The 24129-nt window shown below is 39.7% G+C and overlaps 1 protein-coding gene across 3 annotated transcripts in view; it reads right to left on the bottom strand.

The window, feature by feature from the left end:
* The window catches only part of LOC109931731 (RNA binding protein fox-1 homolog 1-like), a 230887-nt gene extending 210753 nt beyond the window's left edge, over positions 1-20134 (bottom strand). For 2 of the 3 annotated variants that reach the window (XM_048617749.1, XM_048617748.1), the window contains exon 1: positions 20087-20133. In XM_048617749.1, coding sequence (XP_048473706.1) covers positions 20087-20089 — 3 coding nt within the window. In that variant the 5' untranslated portion in view covers positions 20090-20133. Of the gene's footprint in view, positions 1-20086 lie in introns of all 3 variants that reach the window. The other variant, XM_048617752.1, reaches the window with a different exon arrangement.
* Between the last annotated feature and the right edge of the window lie 3995 nt (positions 20135-24129).

Raw genomic sequence — 24129 nt, 5'->3', positions numbered from 1 at the left:
CTGTGATGCAAGTTTCAAAGAACTAGAACTGAACCCCTAGATTTCTCTGTTTGACAACACTACCTAGGGCTCTACCACTAACTGTATAACTCCAGCCCTTGTTTGTTTTACCAAAATGCAGTATTTTGCATTTATACAAATTAAACTCCATCTGCCACTCCTCAGCCCATTGGCCCAATTGATCAAGATAACTTAGTAATCTTAGATAACCTTCACCATCGACTATACCATCAATTTTGGTGTCTTCTGCAAACTTACAACCAAGGGTCCTAAATTTTCATCCAAATTGTTCATATAAATGACAAACAAAGGTGAACCTAGCACCAATCTCTGCAGAACACTGCTGCTCACAGGCCTCCAAGTCCATAAAACAACCAACACCACCCAGTCTTTAATCAGGCCAATTTTGCATCCAATTGGCAAGGTTTCCCTGAATCCCATATTATCTAACTTTATTAATTACTCCACCATGCAGAACCTTGTCAAAGGCTTTACTAAAGTCCATGTAGACAGTCTACCACTCTGCTCTCAATCTTTTTGGTTGCGTCCTCAAAAAAACTCAATCAAGTTTGTGAGATACGATTGGCCATGCACAAAACCATGCTCTCTATCCCTAATCAATCCTTGACTCTCCAAATGCATGTAAACCCTATCTCCCAGAATCCCCTCAAACATTTACCTACCACTGATGTCAGGTTCACTAATCTATAGTTCCCAGGCTCCTCCTTACAGATTTTCTTAAATAAAGGCACAACATTAGCCACTCTCCAGTACCTCACCCATGGCTGTAGACAATATAAATATCTCTGCTAGGGGCCCCATAATTTCTTCCCTGACTTCCCACAATGCCCTCAGATATACATGATCAGGTCCTGGAGATTTATTCACCTTTATGTTTTAACACCTCTAGCACTTCCTCTTCTGTAAAATGGACTGCCTTCAAGATACCAATATTTATTTCCGAGTCCCCTAGCCTTAATTGCATACACTACAAGAAATCAGCTGACAAAAATGCAATGAAATTATAAGCATATAAACATAATGTTAAAATAATTGGAATAAATAAATTCTGCCCATCTCCCACATAAGGAAATCTAACCATCTTCTATTGATATTCAATTGCATCACCGTAGTTGAATCCACCAAATCACCATTGAGCAGAAACTGAACTGGACCAGCCATATTAATACTATGGCTACAAGAGCAGGTCAGCATCTGAGAATTATCACAAACACAGTTAAGCACAGATATCAAATCTGCTCATCATCCACAGGCTCAACAGTTATAGCATTACAATCCATGCAAGGGCACAAAGTTGGAAAAGTTACCCATCAGAAAAAGATCAACAACATACCTTAGGTGAGTACTGTTCATTTATCAGTCACACAAGAGATTATTGTTTGGAACAAGGTAAGAATAATTGGGCACCAAATTTCTGCATAGATTAGTTCGGATAAAATGCCTTCAATAATCCCTACTTTATTGCGGAGGCAAGTTCAAATCTGCCTTCATCCAGTAACCACATAGAACTGAATCCCACTGCAAAGAGCATTAGACTGAATCCAAATTCTTTCCCTTTCACTGACTAGGGATACTGAGTCTAACAGTTATTCCCTTATGGTCACTAAAATGTAAAATCCACACAGGCCATGGACAAAATTTTACAGCATTGCACACATGAATGGTTCAGTATATGCAACATGCATTGTTTACCTGGTGTGCCACTCTAACTGTTTTTCCGCTTTAATCAGTGTAAAATTACTGCCAGCAACAGTCTAATACATTGGTACTAAAATGAGTTGGAATATCAGTAACTAAGTGTGACTGACAGTTGTTTCAGTGAAAATGCTGCACAACTGGAAAAACACAAGGAACATGAGGTAGCTATCATTGCTGTATAGGAATGGTTAGTGGATTTAAAATAAAGTCGAGCTTCTTATTTGAATAAGAATGTTGGAAAAAAGGCAAATAAAGATTTCAATAGGTAAACAGAAAGCACCAAAATTAAACACTTACTACCCGAATTACCTTAGAGATAACAATTCACAATTAAAAATAACAAAAATGTTCTGTTGAAATGTGTGTAAAGATTCAGTTCCAAAAGTTCCTGTATTTATCAGCAAAGTGGTTTCATTAATAGGATTTGCTTATTGAGCACCTATGTAAGGTGCAGATATGGCAAAGTGAAATGATAAATGCCTTTCCCCCAAAAAGAAAGGAAATTCAGCGCTTATGATAAGCTCGAAACTTTTGTATGTAACCTGGTGCAGATAAGTTTAGGCTGAACTCTCTGCTACAGGGACATAGTGCTTATTTTAAAAAAATAAATACAATCGTCTCAAGTCAGAATTCAGAAAGCAAGAATTGTCATTTGCTCATAGCTAACACATTTGCCTTGAGACACACACCTCTCGAAATCAAGAAAAGCAAGCATATGGCAAAGCATTTTCCAAAGTAGCAACTTTCCACTATCTTAAGTATCCAGGTACAATTTAGCAATTACCCATTCTTCCTCTATATCCTGAACTAACACAAATATAGTCAAACAAAAGTCATAGAAACAGGCATGCCAAAATAATGTCAGAATCAGCTATAAGAAGAAAAGACATACAGTCTTCTCCCATGTAAGGAGATGAATTACTTAGGGCTTTTTGAATAGATGCCTGTCTTTTACTGACCTACTTACAACAAGCTACACTTCGGTACAAATCAAAATCAATTCACACACAAACTGTTCAAAAGGGTCACTGCACTCAAGATTCTCTAAACCATTCAAGTAATCTGAAAGGGGATGAAAACTTAATGCTGAATTTTGAAATAAAGATTTTATTCCTAAACACAATCTGAAATAATTTTGCTTAATCTTTTATTACAGCTCGAACTCTTGTCATCCAGTATGAAACACCAGGAAACATGATGTAATTGAAAGTTGCTACAGTTAACCTGGAGAGAGATTGCTAAAATTTGAAGTGATACTCAGCATTATTTGGTGCAGTTATTTTGTTTTAAATTTGCTCATCAGATGAATTTACTGATCTTCTCTAACTGATAAGCTCTGGAGAAGATGGTGGTAAGCTGCCTTCTTTAACTGCTGCAGTCCTTGGAGTGTAGAGACAGCCACAGTGTTGTTAGGAAGGGAGTTCCAGGATTTTGACCCAGCAATAATGAAGGAATGACAATATAGTTCCAAGTCAGTATAGTGTACGACTGGGAGGCAAACTTCAGTTTGGTCTTAGCTGTCAAAGAAGCCTTGATGAATTACTGCAGCATGTCTTGTAGATGGTACACACTGCTGCCACGGAGTCAGAAGGGAATAAAAGTGGAAGATGGTGGATTGAGTGCCTATGAAGCAGGCTGCTTTGTCCTTGATGATGCCAAACTTAAGTGTTGTTGGACTTGCACTCATCCAGGCAAGTAGAAAACAGTCTATTATACTTCTGACTTGTGCCTTGTAGATGATGGACAGACAGACGCTGCAGATACAGAAAGTGAGATGCTTGCTGCAGAATTTCTAGCCTTTGATCTGGTTTTGTAGGCACTGTACTTGTATGGTTAATCCAGTTCAATTACTGGTCAATGGTAACCTTCTAGATATTGATAGGGAGGGATTGAACTATGGTGACTTATTGGATGCCAACTGGTGACAGATTCTCTCTTGTTGGAAATGGTCATTGCCTGATTCTGCTTGCAGTATAAAAATGTTATTTGTTACATTAGCCCGAACCTGGATTTTATCTAGGCCTTGCTGCATATGGACACAAACTGCTTCAGGATTTGCTGTAAACCTTACTTTTCTCAAGGTGGGGCAACAAATACCGTTGAAAAATACCAACTCCTAGAGGGATATCCAAAGAGGGTGGAATTCAGGGAAGGTGATGAGTTCCCCTACAGTTGTGGAAGTCCATTCTTTGAATACTTTGTTGCACATGGAGCATAACAATTCAAAATATGCTCTAGTAGCAAACCAGGTATCATTACTTCACTGAATAAACACAAGGCACTTATTTATTTAAGGAATCTATCATTTTTTACTATTTGCAAAGAAACTTGCACAAAAGGAAATTATTACCTGATTTCCCAAGACATGTAGAATACCCTACAGTAGCTCCCTGAACAACTTGCCTTTTTAAGAAAAAAGTCCACAGTCAAAATCCTGTGGAGAAACATATCCTTTGTCATTTAACCTACAGAAGCGGTTTTGTGGTAATCAAATAACCCAAAGGTAAGTGCAAAAAATTGAAGCAATTCAGCTCATTTGGATATTTTCTCTCAGAAATATTAATTTTCCCCTTCTCCACAGCAGTATTCACATTCTTAAATAACTCCAATTTTACCTCCATTTTCCTCCCCAGAAATTCATTCTAAATATGAATCACCTGAATTGCTCCTTTTAATAGCCCCAAACTTCTTGACTGCTACTTTTGCACTCTGTCCTCACGTACTCAAATTATGGATGAATTCTGAATTATTCATTTCATATCCTGTACGGAATTATGAGGTAGTCCAACATTAACCTTCTTTCAAAATTAACAGGACGTTTAAGTTTTTTTTATAACTTAGTTGGTTGATACTATAGATCACCCTCATGCCCTTGCTCTCCACTGCTTCCAAAGCTTGGACACTTGCTGGGTGACTTTTGAAAAGATAGGTCGGGCAGTATATTTGTAACACTACATTTTATTCCAAATATAGCTAATTAGGGTGATTTTTCTTCAAAATATATTTAATTAATATTTTACAGCAAGGAAAACCATTTGTGAAAGAACAGGCCTCAAGAAATTCACACTGGTTTTTAATACTGTAAAGAACCAAAGTGGATTCTCACTAGACATGCTTGTTTTTGTTCTAAAAAAAGCAAGTTTCATAACAGGGTGTATCTTTACCACACACACTGTAGTGGTTCAAGAATGGAGCTTCTCATAGACAATTAGGGATGGAAGAATATTGTTGCCCTCAACAATACACATGTCTAAAGGAAATGAATTGTATCTAGCCAGTCTGCATTATATCATCTGGACGTGGTAGGTTTACTTACAGATCAGCCAACAATATTATTCCTTCATCCAAAAGCAAAATTACCCCTTGTAAAACAAAATTATTTTTGGTAAAAAAAGCTTAGGAAAACAATTCCAAACTAGTTGGCTGAAACAGTAATTAGAAACTATTTTAAAAATTAAAAATCTGAATAAAACAATTTACCCTGCTTAGCACAGCAAGTGTTCATAAATACCTCCGGAGACTACAGCTAAAAGAATACTGAATTTCATTTTATTTTTGTTTCACTCTCCTAAAGTGCTGATACATATTGAGGACAGTTACAGGAGCTGCATTCATCTGTAGGACAATACCAAAGGGACCGCTCTTCCTGTGTAAGCCTAGATAAATAGAAAACTGTCAATGGGTTCCAAGACTTGAAGAAAGGAAATATTTCCTTTTATAGCCACAGAGTCATCAAAGCTACGCGTGGAGTTTCGCTATTTTCAGCAAAAGCAACTGATCAGAAGCAAGGACCCTAACTAATTTATTTTCTCACTCAAATGCTGGGACAGACACCTGATCACTCAATTTGACATCAACCAACAAGACAGGAACTAATTTAGACTGGGTGTTTCTTTTATTTTACAGTATTTGTTGCAACCTCTTAATATACAACCATCTCAATTATAAGTCTAGATTTGTACTTATTTTCCTTGTTTAAATCTCTCTGGATAGTTTCTCATGGTAAAAGATAACCTGTGCATGGCCCCCACTAATTGTATGCTATGTACTGGTTCACATTTTACAAATTGACACTTCATTTCTATTCATTCAATTCCTAGTCAACAAATGATTATTGCATGGAAATGGTAAAATGCAAGTACTTGAGATTAATATTTTCCAGATTTTGAAGACAAGTTAGAATGTGCAAATTGTTTGAATTTTGCCTTTCTCAAGATATTTGGTTAAGATCTCAAACAGTTTCATCCAGAATGTGAATGCAATTTTAATACCAGACAATTAAAGTAATGGCACACATGCCCAATGAAAGATACAGAAATAAGCAAACATGTGATAGCTGAGCTTTCCCAAAAGATTCATCATCTCCCAGGACTCTGGTAAGACAAATTTCAAAAACAAGCAGCTGGATGCAATAAATACATGAACAAATCAAAAACTGGTGTAGTGAGATCACAGTTAAGCAGTTCCAGTCGGGTCAAAAACAAGCCATAACATTATACAATTTTACAAAATTCTTTCATTGTCAACAGGTACACGTGAAACCAACTAATACATTTCTTCACTTCAATGGATGATTTGGAAGAAAATTGAAACAAGCTTTGACACTGGTCACCTTCCGCAGATTCCTCTGGCTAAATCCCCCATGTTCTTCATTGCTAAATGGTGAAATTTAACAATGAGGTCCAAAAGACAATTTAGTTTCAACAAGACAGAAGATCAAAAATATAAATGAAATGAGTTTGTTCCCAAAAGGATTATCTTTGCACCTCCACAATGGAAGAGTGCAGAAACAGCATAAGAGGGCAGAATGGAATGCGGAGGTCAAGGTGGTGGTAAAACCGTTTTGCTTTGAGCATAAGAAAGTATTTGTATCTTTTGGTGACCCAATGGCTGAGGATGAAAATGCAAACCCTCAATAGGTAACCCCAGATCCCACAGTTAATCTAATTACACCTTCTTCCATCCAAAGGGGCAGTAGCATAATGGTAATGTAACTGGACTAGTAATCAAAAGGCCGAGACCAATGCTCCACGGGAACAAATTTCACTTTGGCAGATGGGGAGAATTTTAATTCAATTCATTCACATATGTGAAAGAATAAACTAGTCTCATTAGGAATTATAAATCAACCAGATTGTCATAAAAATGCAACTTGTTCACTAATGACCTACAAGTGAGGAAATCCACCAACCTCATATGGTCTGACTAACACAAGACTTCAGACTCTCAATATCTGATTGACTTTCAACTGCTTTCAGAATCAGCTGAGCAATTCACTTGAATCAAACGGACACAGAAAGCACCGTGGGTGCACCTACACCACATCCACAAGGACTGCAGTGGTTCAGGAAGGCAACACACCACTACCTACTGAGGGAAAATACGAGTGGATGTTAAATGTTGGCCTTGCCAGTGACACACGGATCCTAAGGACAAATAAAAATAATTTCATTGTCCCAGCTACTGCCTCTCCATTGTTTCCCCTTCCTGTGGTTGACAGGATGCTTATTTGTATTTGTTCTATATTTTTACAGTTCTCTTTTCATCCTTTACATAGCCTCCCAGAACCACCTCCACATTCAACAGAACATCCTCCACCACTTACACACCTCCAGCATGATGTGACCATCAAACATACCTCTCCTCCACAAGGACTGTTCTCCAGTCCCTCCCAAGACACTTTCTCCAAGAAGCTGAGGAAATTCAAGACATACCTTTTCACTTTCTCTCTTTCCGCTCTCCACAAACATTCCACCCAAGCAAAACAGCAATTTATTAGTACGTATATCAATTTAGTACTATTTGCTAATGCTGCAAATATTAGGAGAAGTTAGTGGTGGGGTGGTAATGACACTGGACTAGTAATCCAGAACCCCAAGCTATTGGTCTGGGAACATGAATTCGAATCCATCATGGTAGATGGTGAAATTGAATTCTATAAAATCTGGAATAAAAAAAGTTAACCTAATGGGAACCATATAACCACTGTCAATTGTCATAAAAACCCAGATGGTTCACTAATGCCCTTTAGCAAAGGAAATCTGCTGTCTTTACCTGGTCCAGCCTACGTGCAACTTCAGATCCACAACATGGTCGACCCTTATACTGAAAAATTAGGGATAGGCAATAAATATTGCTGTAGCCGGAGATGTTCACATCCCAAGAACAAATAAAAACATTAGTGGTAATTTGCTAATATTATTGCACTGATTGCTCACAATACAGTTTCTTACTCAGCAGGGAGGCCAAGCACAGACAGTGATCACTATTCAGTGCATCAACCTGACCCTGAGCTTGCAATCACTCGCCCTTTTAGTTCTCCATCCCATTATAACCTCACTGTTCCAATGAAGATCGACATCGTGAGAAGCAACCAATTCAATTAGGCACTTTACAGTCTTCCATATTCAGTGGTGAAATCAACAAATTCAGGTGATAACTAATTCTAAAGAATAGTATTCTTGACATTAAGACCACTTTTTTCTACCTCTCCCCATAACCATTAACAAAATCAAAAATCTGTCCCACTCAGCCTTGAATATATTCAATGGATCAGTGTCCACTGCTGTCTTCAGGAGACAGTTCCAGTAACAAACAAGCCCTGGGAGAAGAAATTCCTCATTTTCATCCTAGATGACCCTTCATTTTGAAACTTTGTCCAAGTTCTAGACATTCCCACAATGGGAAATATCCTCTCAGAGTCTATCCTGTCCAGTCCTTTCAGAATCATACCAGTTTCAACATGATCCCCTCTCATTTATCTCAACTCCAAACAGTATTGGCCCAAACTGCTAAAATCTTCTCCATCAGATATGGCCTTCATTCCAGGAAATAACTCAGCGCATCTTTCCAGAACCGCTCCCCATGCAGTTCAATACAAAAATATTCTTTCTTGCAGTATCTGTACACTGACTGTACAGGCTCATGTATGAGGACACCCAAATCTCTCCACTGCAAAATTCTGCAGTCTCTCTCCATTTAAATAATATTCTGCTTTTCTATTTTCTTGCCAAAGTGGAAAATCTCACATTTCCCCATATCATTCTGCACCTGACAATTTCCCCCCCTCCACTCACTTGTTCTAACAATGTTGGCACCTCTTCACAAATTGCTTTCCTACCTGTTTATCATTAGTAGAAATGGCTGCAATAGTCAGTTCCTTCACTCAAGAATAGTCATCCTAAATAATACAGGCCCCAGTATTGATCCTTATGACACTCTAATTCGCCAATCAGAAAATGACCTACGTATTCCAATATTTTGCCAGGTAGCTCGTTAATCTTCCATTCATGTTCGTATATCACTCCCTAAACCATGAGTTGTTAGCTAGCAATAACCTTTTCGATGGCACTGTGGGAAATGCAAATGCACCAACTCTTCTGGCTCCCCTTCATCCGCATCCTCAAAATAGCTCTTTAAAAAACTTTTAAACTGATTTCACTTTCACAAAACCAAGTTGACTCTGCCAGATGCATTTTTCTAAATGGCCTGCTGCTACCTCTTTAAAAAATGAGGTCTGACACCTTCTTGATGTCAGACTTTTAGCTAACTGGCCTACAGCTTAATTCTCTGTCTCCCTTTTTCTTCAACAGGGGAGTTATATCTGTGGTTTTCCAAGACACTGAGACCTTTCCAGAATCCAAGCAATTTTGCTCGATTACAACTAATTCATGCACTATCTCTGCAGCCACTTCCTTTAAGATCCTAGCTAAGGTCTAACCAGGGCTTTCTACAATTTTGAACAAAACATAGAAGAACCGCTGCTTAGGTCTAACCAAGGAAGGTATGAGCAGCAACGGATTAAATTGAAAAGCAGAACCAGGATCTTTGCTTCCAGCACAATGAGTTGCATATTAATGTCACGCAGAGCAAACCGAATTGGCTAAAAGTTGTTAAGATGGTGTGGCGTCTCACAGTCAGTCCAAACTGTATTGTCTACTGTTACCCTTTTGAACAAGTATGCCTGAAAACAATTCAGCTTTTGCTTTGTGCTCACATGCTGGGTTCCACTACAGTCGAATATGGGGATGTTCACAAAGCATCCTTCTCCTGTTAGTGTCTGGTTGGTCACCACCATTTTCAATGGAATGTGACTGATAATGTTAGTGCTCTAACTCATTGGTCATGGTACTGGGCAGCAACCCAAAAGTCATTCAATTAAATTTTATAAATTCAGCAAGTTGTGGGCCAGCACAACAAAAATATGACCAAGTTTTCTGATTGTCATAAATAACCCAAAAAGGCAATCGATGTTCTTTAGAGCAACGAACCTACCATTTGACTTGATCTGATCCACAAGGGCCTGCAATCCAATGGGATATTGGAGCTTTTTTAATGTTCTTAGGTCAAACAGAGATGACTATTAAATGCTTGCCAGCATCACTCATTGAGCACCATATGTTAATGAGCACTCTTCAATTTCATCTAGGCAGCTTTTCATACCAACTTTTGGATTTAAATGCCAATTTAGTAATTGTGCTCTATACCAACTCCCAGCATGCATTCAGTTTGGTGGAGCTCAACAAACTTGTCAGTCATTGACAACAGTATAATCATAAAGACCAAGACTGACAGACAAAAAACAACTTTGGAAGACCATTTTTTCTGTCAATTGTGTTCCTTCTTAATAAACATAGCATATGGACTGCCACTGGTCAAAAAGGCATCTTAGAACACCTTCTCAACAATTCGTGCTGGCCCAGCCAGAGACGCCTAAATTTAATTAATGAACTTTAAAAATGCCCATATTATTTGTATCTCACATATTGCAATCATAATCACTTTCCAGACTTCACAATGCACTAAATCCAAGGACCCAGGTTCAATTCCACCCTCAGGCGACTGTCTGTGTGGAGTTTGTACGTTCTCCCTGTGTCTGCATGGGTTTCCTTCAGGTACACCGGTTTCCTCCCACAATCCAAAGATGCGCAGGCTAGGTGGATTGGCTGTGTTAAATTGCCCGTGGTGTTCAGGGATGTGTAGATTTGTTGGATTATAGCGGGGTGGGTCTGGGTGGGATGCTTTCAGGTTCGGTGTGGACTTGTTGGGCCGAAGGGCCTGTTTCCACACTGTAGGGATTCTATGATTCTACGATTAATCAGTCACCTTTTTACTATTATAATGTAAGAGGTGTGTGTCTCTACCTAGGCCAGTATTGGCTCTACATCACAATTACCTTCGAAAGGTGTTGCTCAGCCATCTTCTGAACTCAATCTACGTAACACAGGCACACCCATTGTGTATCAGGGAGGGAGATCCAGGATTTTGACCCAGCAACATTGATGGAACAGTGACATATTTCCAAGTCAAGATGGTACATGGTTTGGCAGGAACTTGCAGGTGGTGGTTTTCCTACATGTTATCTTTGTCCTTCTAGATGGTTGGTTTAGAAGCTAGTCAAAGGAGCCTTAGTGAGTTGCTGCATTGCATCATGTAGATAATACACACTGCTGTCACTGTGTATCACTGATGAAGGGAACAGATGTTAAATTTAAGGAATGGGATGCAAATCAAGCAAGCTGCCTGTGCTGAGGCTGCACTCATCCAATCAAATGGAGAGTATCGTATCACACTGTTGACTTTGTGCCTTGTAGCTAGTGGACTGGCAGTGGAGACTCAGGACAGGAGTTACTCAAGAGAATTCCTAGCTACTGATATGTTCTTAAAAACACAGTCTAAACTGGAGTGGTCCAGTTTAGTTTGTGGTCAATAGCGTGCTTCAGGATGCTGATAACGAGAGAATCCATGATGGTAATGCCACTGAATGTCAAAAGGGAGACAATTATATTCTCTCATTGGAAAAGGTCATTGTTTGCCACTTGCTACTTACCACCTGTCAGCCTCTGTTACTAATAAAGGTGCCAGAGCGTGGCCACTTAAATACTCTTCAGTATATTTTTTGTAAAAATACAAGTGCCAAATTACTATTAGATTTCAAAAACAAAAAACTTTTTTACTTCAGCTGTTACTTAAAGGCAATCTGCTTTAAATAACAGTTCTTTGTAGCTACCTTAACAGATCCCTGCTTCATCTAATAGGCTTTACTTAAGTTAGTTTATGGCTCAGGCAGAAGTATCATCAGTCACATATCTGTCATCTAATCCACCTTATCAACAGGCAAACAGACACAGTCCCAGGCTTAAAAACAAACAGAAATTGCGGGAAAAGCTCAGCAGGTCTGGCAGCATCTTGGTAGTCCCAGGCTTTACAGTCAGCAATAATCGTTTCTCAGCTGAGTGCCTTGGCCCAATTACTGAAAGCACAGAGACGAGAACATGCTGAAAGTTGACAAATCACCCACTGCTACAAGAGGAGCACGTTGTCTCCCTTCTAGAAGAAAGGTTCAGAAGAGATTTACCAGGATGTTGCCAGGACTGGAGGATTTGAGTTATAAGGACAGGCTGGGACTTTTTTTTTACTGGAGCATAGGAGGTTTATAAAATGATTCCCCTTCTAGAAGAAAGAGCTGTTCTTCCACTGCCAAATGTTTTCATTTTAAATATCAAGTCACAACTGAGCCTCCTCACCACCAATTTCTTATAAGCTTTATTCTGTCATAGTCATAGATGTCGACATTGCAAAAATAGTCCTTTAGTCTGTGCCATAGAATCATACAGTGCGGAAATAAACCCTTCGGTCCAACTCATCCATGCCAACTAAGTTTCCCAAACTAAACTAGTCCCACTTGCCTAAGTTTGGCCCATATCTCTCCAAATCTTTCTTATTCATGCACCTATCCAAATATCTTAACTGTTGTAACTGTACCTGCATCTACTATTTCCTCTGGCAGTTCATTCCGCAAACAAACAACGCTCTGTGTGGAAAGTTGCCCCTCAGGTCCCTTTCAAATCTATCTACTCTCACCTTAAAAATATGTTCTATAGTTTTGAACACCCCCACCCAAGGGAAAAGACCTTTGCTATTCACTTTATCTTCGTGAAAATTTGTATCTATGCCCCTCATTATTTTATAAACCTCCTACGCTCCAGTGAAAAAAGTCCTAGCCTATCCAGCCTCTCCTTATAACTCAAATCCTCCAGTCCTGGCAACATCCCGGTAAATCTTTTCCGAACCTTTTCTAATTTAATAATATCATTCCTAGAGCAGGACACCCAAAACTGTACACACTACTACTAAAGTGGCCTCACCAATGTCCTTACAACCTCAACATGACATCCCAACTCCTACACTCAATGATCTGAGCAGTGTGCAAGCATGCCAAATGCCTTCTTAAACACCCTGTCTACCTGTGACACAAATTTCAGAGAACTATTGACCTGAACCCCTAGGTATCTCTGTTCAACAATACTACCCAGGGCACTACCATTAACTCTAAGTCACCCCCTTGTCTGTTTTACCAAAATGCAACATCACACATCTATCCAAATTAAGTTCAATCTGCCACTCCTCAGCCCATTGGCCCAATTGTCAAGATACCTTTGTAAACTTAGATAACCTTCTTCACTGTCAACTATATCACCAATTTTGGTCTCATCCACAAACTTACTCACCAGACTAAAGGGCTCCTCATTTAAGGTGAGGAGCCAGTAGTTTAGAGATCTGAGAAAAAGATTTTTTTTGTCCAGTGGGTGGTAAATTGAGGAACGTGCTGTCTGGGAGTGTGGTGGAAGCAGGTATTTTCTCAACATTTAGGAAGTATCTGGATGAGCATTTAAAATGCCAGGGTATTGGTTTTAGACCAAGCGCAGATAAATGGAATTAGTATAAGTTTAGTATTTCTTGGTCAGCATAGACATGGTGGGCTGAACGGCCTCTTTCTATGCTGCATGACTCTATGCCTCCTACATTCTCATCCAAATTGTTGGTATAAATTACAAACAACAGTGGACCCAGCACAGATCCCTGTGGAACATCACTGGTCACAGACCTCCAGTCTGAAAAACAACCCTCCAACACCACCTTGTGTCCTACTGTCAAGCCAATTTTGCAAGCTCTCCACGAGTCCCATGTGATCTAACTTTACTAATTACTCCACCATGCAGAACCTTGTCAAAGGATTTATTAAACTCCATGTAGACGTCTACCACTCCACCCTCAATCTACTTGGTTATGTCCTTAAAAAACTCAATCAAGTTTGTGAGACATGATTTCTTACGCACAAAGCCATGTTGACTATCCCTAATCAGTCTTTGCCTCTCCAAATACATGTAAACCCTTTCTCTCCAAAACCCCTCCAACAACTTAGCCACCACCTTTGTCAGACTCACTGGCCTATAGTTCCCAGGCTTAGGTCGATGCCGAAAATTTGGTTCACCGTGGTCTGTTCCTCGAATGACATTCTACAACTTATTCTAAAGATTAGTGCACCCTTTCTTAATCTTGGATGGCAAAAATTGAACAGAATATTCCAATGGTGATGTGACCAGTATGCTGTAAAGCTGTATTAGTACTTACTAAATATTTACATTTCATGCCTCTTCTAATGTCTTGCCTTCTATTAGTTTTTTTGGTAACTTTGTACCTGAACCCTTCCAACAAGAATGCTTAGATTGGACAACATCTGCCACTATTGCATCAAAATTGTGCAAACTAATACCTTGTTCAAATTCACCTGCTCTCACCTTTACCACTTTCTTAATAGCTTCCTTTGCAATCGTTTGTTTCCTTCACAATCATGAAATCACACAGTTTCATGCCATTTGAAAACTAGGATACATTTGTTTCTTTCCAAATCCAGATCACTTTCAAACAGAATTAAACATTTGAGTCCTAACACAGGGAACACTGTAACAAATTCAAAACGACCCCATTCATTCAAATGTTTTGCCTCTTACCTCCCAATTTCCTTTCCTTAAAGCTATACGGCAAATAGAATTCAAAAACAGGCCATTCAACCTAACCAACTCAGTTTGGCACTTATCCTCCCTATAAACAAACAGTCCTATCTACATTACTCATTCACTTTTCCCCTTTTCCTTCAAACCAACTATTTGAATACTGTCATAGTTTGTACTTAACCCTAGAACTGAAGTCCATGTGAATTAAGAGTCAATAAACGTGGGGCTGGACAAACACAGCATGTCAGACAACATCAGAGGAGCAAGAAAGCCAATGTTTCAGGCAAAACATGGACTTCCCAAGTCCTCTGATGCTGTCTGACCCGTTTTGTTTATCCAGGTCCACGTTTATAGACTCCGGCTTCCAGCATCTGCAGTCTTTACTGTCTCCAAGAGAATTAACTTCAGAATTCCTTTTTAAGGAAGTTTATCTTGCTCAGTTCTAACTTGTTATATTTAAAATTATAGTTATTCCAGAATACTGAACTGCCACTAGCACTGTTGTATTTATTCTTCCACCTTTTCATGATTAGAAACAATTTTAGCAATAAGCACTAAAATGTGCATTGTACCAATGAAAAAAGCCCCATTTTGTCATATCTTTCTTAATATTTCTATTGCAGGCAGTCCAGGGAAAGTTGGGAATGCATATTCCAGGTTCAATGAAGCTTCCTTCCCAGACTGTGGAGCTTAAGATAGCGCCAGTATGATGCTCCTGCACTTTCCTCCAAGTATAGTACCCTCAACTTTCAGTATCCCCTCGTGTGAAAGCTTATGAGCCACACAGGTGACATTGTCCCAGGCTAGATCCCCTAACGTTTTCGTATTCAGTTGTGGGAGAAAATACCAATGGTTGGACCAGCACTTATTGCCCATCAGAAGGTAGTGGTGAGTTGCCTTCTTAAATTACTGCAGTCCACTCGCTATAGGTAGACCTAAAATGACATTAGTTATGGAGGTCTGCAAACACAGAAAAAGACCATCAAATCTGCACCAGTCAAAGACAACCATTTGACAATTCCAATCCAATTTTCCAGCACTTGGCCCATACCCTTGTATGTCTTCGCATCACAAATATCCAGGTAAATTCTTCTTAGATGTTATACGATTTCTGCTTCTACCACACTTAACATAGGGAGTTCCAGATTCCAAACACACACTGGGTGAAAAATCTTTATCACGTCCCCTCTAAACCTCCTGCTCCTTCTTGTGCCCACTGGTCACTGATCACTCCACGAAGGGGAAGGTTTCTTCCTGTTTACTCTATCTATACTGTCATAGTTTTACACATCCATGAAAAGTTCAGGCAAGAGGTAAGGGAATTCACAAACAAGTGACTCGTTTTAGAGATAAGTGTGTTTTTAAACTTGAGTGATCAGAGTTCGGAATACTTTGCACATTAAGCCTATTGCAGTCTTGCTGCACCTGAGGAATGGGAAGGAAGCTCTCTGTTGTCAGGCTGTTGTTAGTCCCTTCATAATCCAAAAGAACTCTATTACAGCACTTGTCATTTTTTGTTTTGGAGAAAACCTCCATCACCAAACAAATAGTATTTTAACTACTCCAAAACAGATGAAAGTTTATTCAACACTTCAGGATCATCCACGTATTCAAACTGCAAGATGAATACAGAAAAGTCAGAATCTGACAGAGAATTGTAAATCTCTGTAACAGGAGCTTGACAGATTATGAAGAGCTGAATCCAGTAATGTCAATTATTCACTCTCAGTGAAATCCTTGCACTCTGTACAAATGCCAACTGTAAGCACAGACTACATCCTTACTGACCTGGAACAATGTCAGTCAAGCTACAACGGACCAAGGGGCAAGGTGCTGTGCATAACTGTTGGCGCAATGATTCTAATGCCATCAGACAGATTAAGTAATTCAACATGCCTGCAAGCAATTATTCAAATTAGATTTGGACCAGGGAGACTCAAGGTTTATCACGACCTTGGAACATCACAATTTTATCTGTCGGTGTCAACAAGTGTTAAGACTGTAAAAAAGTTTGTCAACAAGGTGCTCATACTTAATCTATCAAGCCTCTGAAGATTTGATCTGGGAGCTACCGGACTAGAACAAAAGGCTGAGTCTTGTTTTACTGCCGCCAGTTTTCCTACTGCTGAAGTGGAAAGCTCCCTTCCCTCCCTCTCCCTCCATACATAGCAAAACATTCGAGAGAGATATCGACACTACTCTCAAAAAAGAACTTCATAATATAGATCTTGATTCTACTTAGTAAACATGCACAATGAAGCAATTTCCGCTCATTTTATCCCCAATGGCTCACTTGTCCATCTGCAGCCTGTGAATCCAATTATCTGCAAAGCTACAGTTAACTGATAGCATTCCCTGCTCCCCAGGTGGGGTTTCCAGTATAAACCAAACTTGCCTTCCCTACTCACACAGCCAAATGGACTGAATTACCAGATGGCGGAAGATAATTGATGGAGCTGTATTTAAAGTCACATATTAAAATAAACTTCAAATTAACTCCTCTGTCACTGCACCATTTAAAACAATACTTGGTAACAAGCAGCCCTAGTATTGGAAGCATTTAAAACTAACAGATGGGAAACAGACAGAGTATCAAAATTATAGAAGGTTACACACATCATGAAAGTCCAGGGGCAAAGGGGCCACAGAGCGCGCGCGTGGGGGTAAGGGGGACACAAAGAGGAGGGGAAGGTGGGGTCAGTGCCTGAAGTGATGTAAGAAGCAGGAGTTCAGAATTAAATTGATTTGACTGCTGCCTGAAGCTCTTCTACCTCACTACAATTTCAATGGCATTAGCTTTCATTTACACTCTCAACCATACGTTACTGAACTCAATTACTAACCCAACCTGGGGCATCAGTTATGATGGGGTGCTGTACCTTGAATTAATAATTGCTCAAGTGAAAATCTCCTCCAAATTAAACAAATATTCTAATACTACCAGCATATGAGCCGAAATGCGCTTGTTTAAAAAAGATATTTCACATTTGAACCTACATTTCCTTACACCAGTATGACAAATTTGGTAATACTTCAGAGCGTTGTGCTGTTGCTGAACACTAACAGAAAGATGGTGTACAATCTGTCTCCCAGTGGGAGGTATAGGGTAAGAGTGAAGATGATGGGAGGCAAAAGGCAGCAGGTAGAGGGAATAAAAGTCAGAGTTAAAAAAAAGAGAAAGACAGATTACAACTTCTTCGTAACCTTGTGCAGGAATGATTTAAAGGAACATTGAAATCAGGTGCAGCACTCGTGAGTGGCAAGCTCCCGTTCCTAAAATGTACAAATGAAAACATCAGGAATCTCACATCCAAATGATTACAGTCACAGGATGAAAACTGTTGCTTAATGTATCTGGATTTTCAATCTGAACTAATTTCACAGGGTGTCCTGCAGCCTTCTGACTAGAAATTGGACCCAGTGGTTGGTGGTAGGGAGTGCGGGAAAGAGGATGCGGCACCTCACACAGTGAATCACAAATCAGAATACTCCCAGCAGTCATATTAGATAAGATCCCTTTCTCTTCACAACCAGCAATGATCATTCTAAACTTCTGCTCTCCAACTTGTTCCTCTGTGCTCCATTCCTCAGTGCCAGATAATTGGTGATCAAGGTCAGTGTGATCTATACTCATCTCAAACTTCTCCCAGTTAAATCAATATTCTGGAATGAAATCACCATAATACAGGTGTCAACTTGAAGAAAGCAAAGGCCCCAAACAAGTATGAGCTAAGTGACCACATAATCTATTTTGTGTGTGTTGATTAAAGGATAAATGTTGGATATCAGTTAAGCCTGACCTTGTCCATTATCCAAGGTTCACATGTGCACTGCCAGCAGAGGTTCCTGGGTGGTGCTTACAAACAAAACTCTGATGGCCTGCCCCTCCTGATGAGAAAGCCATGCTGCATACTCCTGTTCTGGCTGAGATCAGCTGACTCTGCAAAGCCCAGGATCTCCTTGATTTGTTTACTAGATAAGCCAACTCATCTATTAGTCAATTAAAGGGTTTCACTTTGTCATAAATACACCACAATGTGACCAATGCCACTAGCCAACTACTGGCTAACCACGAGCTAACCAACCCCCTTTACCTTTAAATGGTACTAGGAATCTGATGCACCAAATATAGGATACAGTACAGAAGGAGACCATTTGACCCATCGTGTTTATACCAGCTCATGAAAGAGCTAGTCAGTTAGTCCCAATCTCCAGCCCATCTCTAAAGCCCTCTAAATTCATCACTTCCAAATATATATTCAGCTCTCTCTCATGGAATCTGCCTCCACCATTCTACCAGGCAACACACTCTGAATCCTAACAATTAAGTCAAGAAGTTTCTCCTCATTTCACTCCTAGCTATCTTGTTGGCAATCTTGAAATTGTGACCCTTAGTTATCAACATACCAACCAGTGGAAACAGAATATCCTTCTCTATCCTGTCAGAATTGTTCATAATTTCAGACACCTCAGGAAGGTAGCCTCTTAATCTTCTCTCATCCAAGAAGAATAAACCTAATTTCTCTCATCTTTCCTTGGATCTAAAATTCCTCATTCCTGGTATCATTCCAGCAAATCTGCTTTGCACTCTCTCCAGGACTTCAACATCCTTTCCTAAATCAGGTGCCCAGGATCAGAAAAATCTCAGAAAAAAAGAGCTCTTTGTGTTGCAAGGAAAATTAGGTCGATTTCATAGGTTTCCAATATCTTACAAGGTTTTGAAAGAGTGAACAGTGAATTATTTCCGATGTTTAATGAATCAGTGGTAAAAGCGTATTACAGGAATGAAGTGGGTTATCACAATATAGAATTCTTTCTGACAATTGGCAATTGAGGCAGGAATTATCATAACATAAAAGAGAATTGGATGAAGATTTGAAAGAGATATAAAAGGATGCAGGACAGGACAAAGTGTTGAAATAGAGAGCTCCAGTGAACAGCCAACATAAACACTAGTATGACTATGTTAATTTCCAACATTCTACACAGGACTTCCTGTAGCAATGCTTTTGATGTTTTCTGTAGTGTGTGAAACTCCATTCACACTATGGGTTGCTCAGAAATAAATATCAGGAAATTTGTGAGTTCTTTTCACAAGCTTTTTTTTAAAATTGCATTCAATTGCAAATATAAGTGATTGACAAGTGTCAGGTGGTAGAAGCTGCACATTTCTGTATCAAATTAAAAATGCTGGAAATAGACAGCAGAGTCATTAGCAAAAAATCAATGGCCTATTGGTATCAGTTTTTGTTACATAAATAAGTGCCATTAAACCTATGTAATAGTGACAACAAATCAGACCTTTTTAAAGGGGCGAGGAAGTTACTTTAAAAAGATAATCACCATTTTTAGTAGCTGGTTTGAAGATATTAATTCAGCTACTTTACAACATTCAGGCATTACAAATCTCACTGTTCAAACATTAACACCAAAGACTGAAAAGTACATGTTCAATGATAAAAGAAACCCTGAAGTTGACACTACATCTTTAAACATGTGGAATAGATGTGGACATCTATTTACTGACAACCAAATGAAATCTGCCAAGCAGAAACAGGAGACTCTCTTACCATAAGGTCAGTCCGCTCTGCACAATCTTTGAACTCCAATGTTGAATCCTAAGGAAAAGAACACAACAGCTTCATAACATGATCCTATGGTACCATACATTTTTTCATACATCACTTGTACAAATTTTCAAATCATTTTCTTGGCTGATTTGCTCTTTGCTTTCCTGGAGATGGTGATCCATGGTTCCATAGGCACTACATAGCCTCTAGTACAAAGGGTTGGCAGTCTATTTCATGCATAAAAATATTCAGGAGTTTAAGATTGTACCTCTAAAAAAGGTATAATTTGAAACTCAGCTAAGTAGCATTCTATGAAATAAATTCAGTGGGAAGTTTTTTTTAAAAAACAGAATGAAATGCTATATAATTTTTTTTTAAAAATCACTGTTCAGTCATGTGTGGTTCAGAAAAATAACACTCTTTACATCCGACTTCAAATTTTGAACATTTAAACACGTTTGCAGAGGAACCTAATTTGGATATACAGAATTTTTTTTTAAAGTCTACCAATGACAGCCTTTTACAGCAGCTAAAAGGTGACTGCTTCCACCAGCCTCTAAGTGAAAATCAGTTACTGCTATAAATACCCAGGATTTTCGATGATGCAGCTCTCAAATGTGAAACATGTTCCGCTATTTAAAAATTCAGCTTGCGTCTTACCCAGAATAGAATTTATAACCTCAATGTTCATACTGATCATCTCTGTTATAAAGTCAAACACAGCCTTAAACGTTTTCATTCCTGTACCACAATTTGATATAAATTTGCCATCTTTTGTATCTACAGCAATCAGATGTTTATTTTGCCTCCATTTTAACAACTCTAATGCTGCATTTAGAAAAGGGTTTTTCTTTCCTCGGGACATGTTCTCGTTACTTACTGCAGCATCTAGTGGTGTAAACTATAACTACATTGTAGACAATCTCAATGGTACAGTCGCAAAGGTCTGAAGTAGATTCTGCACTGAAAACTGTGCAATTACACAAATGTTAATTTGCTGAAATTGCAAGTGGTCAGACCAACACATTCATCCCGTACAGAAGTCATTATACATCAGTATAAAAGGACCAGTATCCATACAGCAAATAGCACTAAACCAAAAGGAAATTTAAGTGAAAAACTCAGGTACATTTTGAAAGGAAGACACAAGTAGAAAAAACAAACATTAAGCGATAAAATTCTGAAAGGTGCGAGCATCAGAAATAAAAATTGGTGGAAGTCAGTACACAGCACATTTTGCAAATCTATAAGAAGTGTGAAAAACAGAAACACAAGCAGGCAATGCAGAGTTGTGCTTTTCAGAGAACTTGCACAGTTGCAAAAGGATAATCTGTTTTCTTGTGCCCTGTAAGATTCTAAGACTCCAGCATTAATATATCTTCCCTCATACTTGTCTTCTCTGTGCAAACTATTACAATTATTGCTATTAAATTTATTTAATCTCTCGCTAACATTCCCCAATGATGCTTAATGATGGCCAGAAAGTTCAAAGGAGACCTTAGGAATGTAACTTGTTCCAACCATGTGACTAGCCAGAGCCCAATCCCCACACAGCAGGCTTGATTCTATGCTACCACCATCTTTTCTAATCCCAACTGGTCATCACTCCCTTCTTCTAAAAATCTGCACGTGCCATCTAACAGGGAGGAACAAGAGATGCAGGGAGATAGAAGAATGATATTTTATTTTGTTTGTGATTGCTACCACACAATATCGGCTGATTGCTAAAGGATCAATAAAGTAAGCATTTATGTGAACCTCTTAATTGGAGTCCATTACTCATGGATTTCACACACTGTTGTCTATTATCCTCCAAATTATAAATGCTCAGTGGATTCAGCCATGAATAAAATAAATTGCTCACACAGTAGGTTAAGCTAGATAATCTGACGTGTGGATTTAAGAATTACATGTACTCTCTATCCACCCACTGCATTATCACCTTTTCAACTCCCCACTAAACCTCTCAAAGATACAGATTCATGCTTAACATGACTTCATGACTCCACTCAGTTTTCAGCATTACATAGCAAGTGCTTATTTCTTCTCCTCATCCCCTAATTATCATCGGCCCCTAATCATCATCGGAGATAAACTTAGACCAAATGTTGGCACTGGGACCTTCTGGATCAGTTGGTTTTAAACAACATTAAACAATGCTGTCACTCATCATGTACCACCCCACCAACCTCCTGATCCAACGCATCATCCTCTGACACTTCCGCCATCTGCAATCCGATCCCACCACCAAAGACATTTTTACCTCCTCACCCTTATCTGCTTTCCGGAGGGACCACTCTCTCCGTGACTCCCTTGTCCGCTCCACACTCCCCTCCAGCCCCACCACACCCGGCACTTTTCCCTGCAACCGCAGGAAGTGCTACACCTGCCCCTACACCTCCACCCTCACCCCCATCCCAGGCCCCAAGACTTCCCACATCAAGCAGATGTTCACCTGCACATCTGCTAATGTGGTATACTGCATCCGCTGTTCCCGTTGTGGCCTCCTCTACATCGGGGAAACCAAGCGGAGGCTTGGGGACCGCTTTGCAGAACACCTACACCTCCCAGTCGCAAACCATTTCAACTCCCCCTCCCATTCCTCAGACCAGATGTCCATCCTGGGTCTCCTGTAGTGCCACAACAATGCCACCCAAAGGTTGCAGGAACAGCAACTCATATTCCGCTTGGGAACCCTGCAGCCCAATGGTATCAATGTGGACTTCACAAGCTTCAAAATCTCCCCTCCCCCTACCACATCCCAAAACCAGCCCAGCTCGTCCCCGCCTCCCTAACCTGTCCTTCCTCCCACCTATCCTCTCCTCCCACCTCAAGCCCCACCCCCATCTCCTACCTACTAACCTCATCCTGCCCCCTTGACCTGTCCGTCCTCCCTGTACTGACCTATCTCCTTCCTAACTCCCCACCTACACTCACCTTTATTGGCTCCATCCCAGCCTCTTTGACCTGTCTGTCTCCTCTCCACCTATCTTCTCCTCTATCCATCTTCTATCCGCCCCCCCCCTCCCTATTTATTTCAGAACCCCCTTCCCCTCCCCCATTTCTGAAGGAGAGTCTAGGCCCGAACCGTCAGCCTTCCTGCTCCTCGGCCTGCTGTGTTCATCCAGCTCTACACCTTGTTATCTCAGATTCTCCAGCATCTGCAGTTCCTACTATCTCTGTCACTCATTAAACCAGGGAAAAGCTAAAGAAACAAATAATAGCTATTCATATGTATATGCAGGAATCAAAAGTATCTAACATTGAGCAATCAGTATTTCCAACAGTCAAGAGTTTTACAGCATGGAAACAGATCCTTCAGTCCAACTAGTCCACATGACCATGTTTCCAAACTAAACTAGTCTCACATGCCTGCGTTTGGCCTATATCCCTCCAAACCTTTCCTATTCATGTACTTATCAAAATGTCTTTTAAATGTTGTAACAGTACTCGCATTCATCACTTTCTCTGGCAGTTCATTCCACACACAAACCATTGTGGTTTTTGTCCTTTTTAATCTTTCTCCTCTCCTGTTAAAATTATGCCCCCTCGTTTTGAACTCTCCCACCCTAGAGAAAAGACCCTTGCCATTCACCTTATCTGTGCCCTCATGATATTATAAACTTCAATAAGGACACTCCTCAGCACCCTACACTCAGTTAAAAAAAAGTCCCAGCTTATCCAGCCTCTCCTTATAACTCAAGCCCTCCATTTCCAGCAACATCCTGGTAAATCTTTTCTGAATCCTCTCCAATTTAATAATATGCTTCCTATTGCAGGACAAATAGAACTGCACACAGTACTCAGTCAGGTATAAACATACACTGAGTTTGAATGTAATGACACTAAAATTAAATAAAACAAAGAACTGCAGATGCTAGAAATCTGAAACAAAAACAGAAATTGCTGGGGAAACTCAGCAGGTCTGGTAGCATCTGTGGACAGAAAGCAGAGTTAATGTCTCTGGTCCACTAACCCTTCTTCAGAACTGGTTTCTCCAGCAACTTCCATTTTTGTGATGCTATAATTCAAACTAGCTTTGA

The sequence above is a fragment of the Rhincodon typus genome, chromosome 37 (assembly GCF_021869965.1).
Source record: "Rhincodon typus isolate 14 chromosome 37, sRhiTyp1.1, whole genome shotgun sequence".
Classification (NCBI taxonomy): domain Eukaryota; kingdom Metazoa; phylum Chordata; class Chondrichthyes; order Orectolobiformes; family Rhincodontidae; genus Rhincodon; species Rhincodon typus.
The sequence above is the reverse complement of the archived record's forward strand: the minus strand, read 5'-3'. Positions and strand labels throughout refer to the sequence as shown.